At 38.4% G+C, this 8,331-nt stretch overlaps 2 protein-coding genes across 2 annotated transcripts in view; one reads left to right on the top strand and one right to left on the bottom strand.

Moving 5' to 3' along the window:
- The window catches only part of LOC115276682 (olfactory receptor 13C9-like), a 136,476-nt gene that overhangs the window by 101,007 nt on the left and 27,138 nt on the right, over positions 1-8,331 (bottom strand).
- On the top strand, positions 3,415-4,353 carry LOC115276681 (olfactory receptor 13D1-like). The gene has a single exon (XM_029920746.1). The coding sequence runs from the start codon at positions 3,415-3,417 to the stop codon at positions 4,351-4,353; it is 939 nt and encodes a 312-aa protein (XP_029776606.1).

Genomic DNA, 8,331 nt, shown 5'->3' with positions numbered 1-8,331 from the left:
AAGCAGGGAAAATCTTGGGAAATGAGTTACTGCTGGGGGAAGTAAGTATCGTGGATACTTATAAAATCACTTTAGTTGCTTTTATTTACCATGGGAAAAGTTTAAAATGGCCGCCTAACAGTTCAGATTAAACTAACTTGTATTGTGCACTCCCTCTGTTCTCAGATCTTCTAAGTATGTTATGTTAACTCTCACAAAACCTCTATAAAGTAAGCAATGTTAACTCATTTTAAATTATGCATATGTTAGCTGTCTTGCTCAATGTTTGCACAACTATCAAGTCGTAGAGTAAGACTGAACTCTAGGCCCCTATCTCTAAGACAACTGTTGTTACAATTAAAATACTGTACTGTTCCATAAAGATAACTTACCAGCAATAAGAAGAAAAGGATAAAAGGACTTGAAGCATGGTTAAGTCCCATGGCGCAAGCCTAGAAATAATTAGATAGCATGTTCTAATCAATCTCAGAAGTAAGCCTCCGGGTCAGACAGGGGCTCCTCCAAGATAAGAGCTTAAAAAGCTTCAGCTGTGCTACCGGTGACAAAGAATTGATTTGGTACCCACACAGTAATGCTAGTGAGGAAAATCCTCAGGATAATTCTCAAGACTGAAAATGGAGAAGAGGACCTATTTCTAACTCAGCCAGTATTGCTTATTATCAACACCTTCCAGAGCTCCTAGAGGGTCACATATCTGAGCAAGCATTTGGGATCTCCTGCCAGAGGTGTTGTATTACACAGAACAAAGGTGCTTCATAAACAGTAGGAAAAACTGGGTACAGGATATAGATGTAATATTAAGTGTGCCGTGCTGTGCTTCAAAATGTTCCTTGACTTAAAATCAAAGAGTAGTGGGGCACCTGGGTGGCTCAGTTGGTTAAGTGCCGACTTCGGCTCAGGTCATCATCTCACCGTTCATGGGTTCAAGCCCCACATCAGACTCTGTGCTGACACCTCAGAGCCTGGAGCCTGCTTTGGATATTGTGTCTCCTTCTCTTTCCCCCTCTCTGTCTGTCTGTCTCTCTCTCTCAAAAAACAAAAATATCAGAGAGTAGAGGTAAGTACTTGTGCTTTACAAACTCCTCCTCTCTTCTACTGGTAAACATGGGGAGAAAAGGGTGAATGCTTCACAATCCATAATCCTCAAGCAGAGTTTCCTTTCTTTCCACAGATGATGGCCAACGGTGAGGACATATCTAATGAGCAGGCCTTTGGAATGAGATGAACAAAACTTGGACAACAAGAAACTGAAATTCTACCTCTGTAGAGCACAACAACAACAACAAAAGAGATACCAAAAGTTTCTTATCCTCCTTCCTACATACCAGGTATCTCCTTCATTTCTTGTGATACTGTCAGATTCTTTATACTGCATCCTTTCTGCACCACCTACCTTGGTCACATTTAATTAATGAGTTCTAGAATCCTTTTTCCAATCCTTAAGTCAATATGTCTGCTGATAGTGGATATATGTGTAAGTTTGAACTTGGAACACTAAAGGGCATTAAATTGATCTCTGTAACATAAAGCAACATAGAGCCCCTGTCCAATTTCCTGTCCATGGACTATTTTATTTTCTACTTGAGTTTTAAAGAAGACTGGCGCAAAGTCTCTGGATGTCCTAGGCACTATTCGCTTCTAAGAAGAACTTGAAAGTATTATTTCTGATATTTATAACCATAAAATAAAGGCTAATTAAGAAATATTTGGAAAACATAAAGAATAGAAAGAAAGTTATTAATGTCCCAATTCCCATAGTCTAGAAGAAACTAAGTGAAAATTTTGGAGCCAGATATATATTTATATCCATATATCTATATAGGCATATAGATATAGATATATAGATATACACATATATATAGTAATCATTTATGCTATTTAGAAAATTCTTTTTCTTCTTGTAATGTTATACCATCAGCATTGTCCTTTATCCTTAGCTCTTCTTCAAGACTACAATTTGCAGTGGTGATATTACATGTGACATTATATTTTCATGTGTTTATCATAACCACAACATGCCAGAGAAATAAAATTATAACACTTATCATGAATGATTGACCTTGACATATAATATTTATGTAATGCCATTTATTTGTTTTTCTAATCTACTGTTGAATGGCGGGGAGGGAATGTTAAGTAATCATAATAATGCAACTTTAAACTTTGAATGACTTTTTGGGAAACATCTCCAGATCTCACCATTTGAAATTATGTTGACCAAAGGTTAAAAGAGATCATCTTTATCATCTTAGCAATATGTATTATGTTCTATCATTGCTTTTTGGCATCTAGATAGATGAAAATATTCTATTTTTTAATTTCCAAGCATTAATTTAGAATTTCATGCTTTAATAAAAATAAATGTCATATTCTTAGTATGTAACTTGGATACACGTTTTATTCATTACATATGCATTCATAAATGGGACTGACCATAGTTGTACTCTAAAAATTTTGTGTAATTGTAGTTTGTGAAAATATTTTGCAAAGTGTTCCATAACTTTTTCACATTGGAACATATTATACAGCACATTATTTTTTTCTTAAAAGCATAAAATACTATCATAAGCATTCAGGATTCAGCTTCAATTTTGAAAATCCACTACTCATGAGTCCCTTATTACACATCATAGTACATGTGACATAGAATGTGTTGCATAAATGAGTAAGTGAGGAAGGTACTGGGTTCAGTGACAACACATAATCACTACCCTATTTAGATTAGGAGGCAAACAACCATTGCTAGAAAAGATACTATCTAAATTGGGAGAGGCCCTTCCAGATTAACAGAACAGCATACACAAAAGCATAAGGAAAAAGAGGATATGCAGTATTTTCCGGGAAGTAAAAGAAATTCAGCATGGCCATTTCAGAGCATTGAGGGTATCAGTAGTGCCTTCAGAATTTCTACATTAGAGGGACCTAGGGGTGACACTTTGGTTGAAGAAGGACCTAGAGACTATCCATGAAGTTGTTTTGCATACCAAGCACATTGCTTTTCCTTAGATTGTATGTCTCTCTTAGGATGTCATTTGTGGAAGGACTAATGAAGATTACTGTGAAGCAAATCTGCCCAACAATCCTTCCTTGAGACCTACAGGGAGGAGATATAGCAAAAGTGGAAGGAAAGGGGATTAAGATAGGCTTTGTGTAATGGATTGTTTTTGGTGAATTTACTGCCTTTGCTTCCTCTTATTCACTCTAGATTAGAAAGTATCCCCACTCATCTGGGACCTTTTCTGAACAGAAAGATAGCTATTCCTCTTTCACACCTTTCTCCTCAACAACTCCTCCCAAGGACAAAAAAAAAAAATATTGGAAGGGAAAATTATTTGATAAATCCACATCAGAAATTTAAATTTCCCTGAGTCTTCCCCCTTTTCTAAACCCTGAATGTGACATGGACACAAGAAGATGGGGAATTCTTCAGCTGTGACCGAATTCTTTCTGGTGGGACTTTCCAAATACCCAGAGCTCCAGCTTCTTCTGTTCACCCTCTGCCTCATCATGTACGTGATAATCCAGCTGGGAAATAGCCTCCTCATTTTCATCATCATACTGGATTCTCGCCTCCACACCCCCATGTACTTCTTCCTTGGAAACCTCTCGTTCTTGGACATCTGCTACACATCATCATTCATCCCCCCGATGCTTATATTATTTAAGTCTGGAAGAAAATCTATCTCCTTCATGGGCTGTGCTCTGCAGATGGTTGTCTCCCTTGGGTTGGGCTCCACTGAGTGTGTCCTCTTGGCTATGATGGCCTATGATCGATGTGTGGCCATCTGCAACCCACTGAGGTACCCCATCATCATGCACAGGGTGCTCTATGTGCACATGGCTGCTTGGTCCTGGATCATAGGCTGTCTGACCTCCTTAGTGCAAACAGTCATGGCAATGATATTGCCTTTCTGTGGGAATAATGTCATTGATCATATTACCTGTGAGATCCTGGCCCTTCTCAAACTTGTGTGTACAGATATTTCCATGAACGTGTTCATCATGACAGTGGGGGGTATTGTTTTATTGGTGATTCCTCTGCTGTTAATTTTCATTTCCTATGTTTTTATCCTCTCTTCCATCCTGAGAATTAATTCTGCTGAAGGGAGAAAGAAAGCTTTTTCTACCTGTTCTGCCCACCTGACTGTGGTGATCTTATTCTATGGCTCAGCCCTTTTTATGTACATGAAGCCCAAGTCAAAAGACACAAAAGCATCTGATGAGATCATTGTACTGTCTTATGGAGTGGTAACCCCTATGTTGAATCCCATCATCTACAGCCTGAGGAATAAAGAGGTGAAAGAGGCTGTGAAGAAAGTCCTGAGCAGACACCTGCATCTACGGAAAATATAAAAGGTTTTGAAGCACGTGATATCCTGCATGTTGAGATCAGACTTTTTATGTTCACAAAGTCACAGAACCCAATATTGAGAGAACTTATCTGCTCATAAATCCAAATATAAAATTTACATTCTTTTCAAAAGCCTCATGTAAGCCTTCTGAATAGTGTCTAGGCTATAATTTCTAGTTGTATGCAGCTTTCCCATTCGGTCCCATACAGGTTACGAGGCTTTTCCTCAAGATAAATCTCTCTCCTCTCAACTTTCTTCTCTCTTTTCCTTGTTTTTTTCCCTCTCTTCACTTCCCCATTTCCTCCTTCTTTTCCATTCCCCTTATCCGTCTACTTTGTTACTCCACTTTCCTTCTGTTTCTGGTCTCCTTTCTCAGTTTAAACTAGACATCTATTGTTTGGTTGTCTAGTATCCCCTCTTCTGGTAAAAAAAAAATGTACCATTTCTTTTGATATTCAGCAGTGCCTCCCTGTGAGTCCATGTGTGCTGGAGGGAGCTGACCTCTGGAAATAGTGGTACCATCTGAAACAAAGGAATAGGCAATTAAAGCAAATCCCTCTGGTTACAGTAATTCATTCAGCATAGGAGGTGAGTTCTGCCAGGCTAATCAGATTCAACCTAAGAATGCTGTCTCAGATTAAGAAAAGAGGCACTCTTCCTGCTAAGATTGCTGAACTGATAAAATGTAAGATTGGAGCCAAACTTTATCACTAAGTGCATGGAGTCTGAGAGGCAAAGGAGTGTTGACAGAAGGAGGGACACTGTGTGTGTCCTGGTATTTTAACTCCTTGATCCAGCTGTGTCTATAGTCAGTTCACAATTATTCTTTTTAGATACATGAATCAATACATTAGCCTTCTATAAAATATGCGTGAATTGGATTTTCATCATGTAACAATTATATAGTCCCAACTAAAGCATTTACTTTTTTTAATGTTTTATTTATTTTTGAGAGAGAGAGAGGCAGCATGAGCAGGGGAGGGACAGAGAGAGAGGGAGACACAGAATCTGAAGACAGGCTCCAGTCTCTGAGCTAGCTGTTAGGCCAGAGCCCAATGAGGGGCTCGAACCCATGAACCGTGAGATCTTGACCTGAGTCGAAGCTGGACGCCCAACTGACTGAACCACCCAGGCGCCCCTAAAGTGTTTCTTTGTACACCCTCACCACTCATATTTTTGAGGTAAAATTACATTACCTAAGTAGCCCCAAGGTCTCCAACCTTCAGGGGCTCTCCTCCTTTAACAACTAAGTAATTTCTATTTGGTGTGCCTACACACATTCCAGTCACCTCTCCAATTATTTCTGAGAATCCTGTCTACTTTCTCAGTCTCTGATTTTCACTTTATGCCAGACTATTCTACTTTTCTAGGGGCACCTGGGTGACTCAGTTGGTTGAGTGTCCGACTTTGGCTCAGGTCACCATCTCACAGTTGGTGATTTCAAGACCCATACTGGGCTTGCTGCTGTCAATGAAGAGCCTGCTTCTAATCCTCTGTGCCTCTCTCTCTCTCTCTCTCTCTCTCTCTCTCTCTGTCCCTCCTCCACTTGCACTCTCTCAAAAATAAATAAACATAAAAAAATAAAACAAAATTTTCTATCATTCTTCTCTGGTAATCTTGAATATCTCTGTGTCAAGCTCTCACCAGTACATTTTACCCACAAAAATAAACATAAGTCTCCCTCATATCCACATTCACAAAACCACATGTTTAACACTTTTATTTAAGCTTGAATATAACCTAAAGGCACTAAGATCATGAAGAAAAATAAATCAGTATTAAATACTACTGTTCTCGGTACCTACTAGCCATCCCCCTTCACATGGGCCTCCTTATGTCCCTTTTCCTCTTTAGCTCCTGTCTTGCTACAACACTGACTGTGTCTATTCATTTCCTTCTTCCATATGGATCAGCAACCTCTCAATAAACATGAAGGGGTACCTAACTCAAAGTACTCCTCAGGATGGTGCTGCTCAAAGTGGAGTGTGAGTTTACCCCAAAAGAAGATTGTAGCTTCTACGCTCAGAGCCATAGTAAAGAACTTCAGGAAGTTTTTAAAAAGCAGTGTTTCCTCATCAGCAATAATTTAGAAACACTAAAGTCCAATAAACAAGCACCTTGAGTCATATGTTCTGTTTGTGAAAATATATCAATACACTATCTCTTTTTTTAAGTTTTTTAATGTTTATTTATGTTTGAGAGAGACAGAGTGAGAGCAGAAAAGGGGCAGAGAGAGGGAGACACAGAATCCAAAGCAGGCTCCAGGCTCTGAGCTGTCAGCACAGAGCCCAACACAGGGGTCCAACTCAAGAACTGTGAGATCATGACCTGAGCCAAAGTCTGATGCTTAAGGGACTGAGCCACCCACGTGCCCGACCCACATATGAGTTTCTTAAAAACCTGCAATACCATAACAAAATTTCTATTTGCATTACAGTACACACTGCTCTGAAGTGTCTCCTTCCCCCATTTCCAAATTCCCAGTCTTCCTGCTGTTTTCTCTTAGCCTTTCCCCTCATCTCACCCTTCCCTGATCACAATAGCCTCTTTAGAGTAAGATGGGGTCTGTTCTCTGAGGGCAAGGGGTTGGAAGATGATGGGGTTTGAAAGAAGAAACTGGGGTCTAAGTTTTATGGAAACCATTGTTAAAATTTCCAAGTTAAGACTTTTGGTCCTAATTATGTCACCTCTTATTTTCATCACATTTCACAAACATCATTTTTTCTCCATTTCGCCAGCTCCTCCTGGAAGAAACTGTTTCTTCTCCCTTCTCTTACACTTTCTATAGATTTTTACATGTACATCTACTAACTTCTCATTACAGTGTATTTTATTTATTTGAGGTGACACAGTTAAAAATAAACAAACCAAAAAAACCACACAAGGTTGTTACAAACTCTTAATTCTCCAAATTATTAACATTATAAATTATATCAGAATCTCTATTTGTCCTACATAATATGGGGACTTTAGTCTCTAAATGGTGGAAGGTTTTTGAGGATTGTATAAGAAAAAAATGCAACATGCCTTATTCAGTGCTTGGCTAATACCATGCAATGAATAATATACGAACTCTCCTTAGCCTTTCCCATACATGTCTGTCTCCTCTAATAGACTGTGGGCTCCCTGAGGGCAAGATACAAGTAATATGTACTTTAGGGCCTTGGTGACTAGAAGACGAGGTATTTATTTGACATTTATAGATTCGTGAACAAATGAATGTGTGATCACTGTCTTATGCTTACAGTGAAAAAGCTGATTTGCCGTTGCCTCGCTGATCCTTAGGACTGCTCGCTCTGTATGTTTACTGCTGCCATTCTCTCCATCTGAAATTGCCCTCATTTTAACCTACCTATAAAAATTCAAAGTGCCCAGAAAAATTGTATCCTCTGACTTAAGGCTTTTTATTACCATGCTAACAAGATTCCACCTTTTCTTCCACTGAGTTAAATTCATATAGCAATCTACTTAAACTTTGGGATGTTTATTATGTGGAGATGTATTCCCTTTGATTATGTATGCAATATAGAAGTTTTTTAATTGAAAGATCATTAAAAGCAGAACCTGTGAGTTATTTGCCTTAATAATCCTACAGATACTAACAGAGTGGGCTTTAGTCAATAGATTAAATGTTTTGGATATTGCTTTTTGCACCATTAGTGTTTAAAATAAAATTTTCTTTTCATACAAAGTGGGCAGCATGACTTTTATATGTGATACATACAACCACCAATAATCTTGGTTAAAATCACATTCCCTCTGTCTTATATAAGGTTTTGTTCATTTTAGGACTCAGAAGTTTGACTGTAAAACATCAAGCAAAGTCCACGTAACTTATACAAATATATAATCTCTTAGTTTATTGAGCTTATAGTTTGACAAGACAAAAATCAAAAGATACTGATTTATAGAAAAGAGACTTCTATATATGTCCTGAGATCTAATCTAATAGGCATTTCTGTCCAAAACAGAACCCTTG

Source organism: Suricata suricatta, chromosome 13 (assembly GCF_006229205.1).
Source record: "Suricata suricatta isolate VVHF042 chromosome 13, meerkat_22Aug2017_6uvM2_HiC, whole genome shotgun sequence".
NCBI classification, from domain to species: domain Eukaryota; kingdom Metazoa; phylum Chordata; class Mammalia; order Carnivora; family Herpestidae; genus Suricata; species Suricata suricatta.
This window is presented reverse-complemented; position numbering and strand designations above follow the sequence as displayed.

Excerpts from the sequence above, each read along its gene's own strand:
- LOC115276681 (XM_029920746.1), top strand. The coding sequence starts at position 3,415 with ATGGGGAATTCTTCAGCTGTGACCGAATTCTTTCTGGTGGGACTTTCC.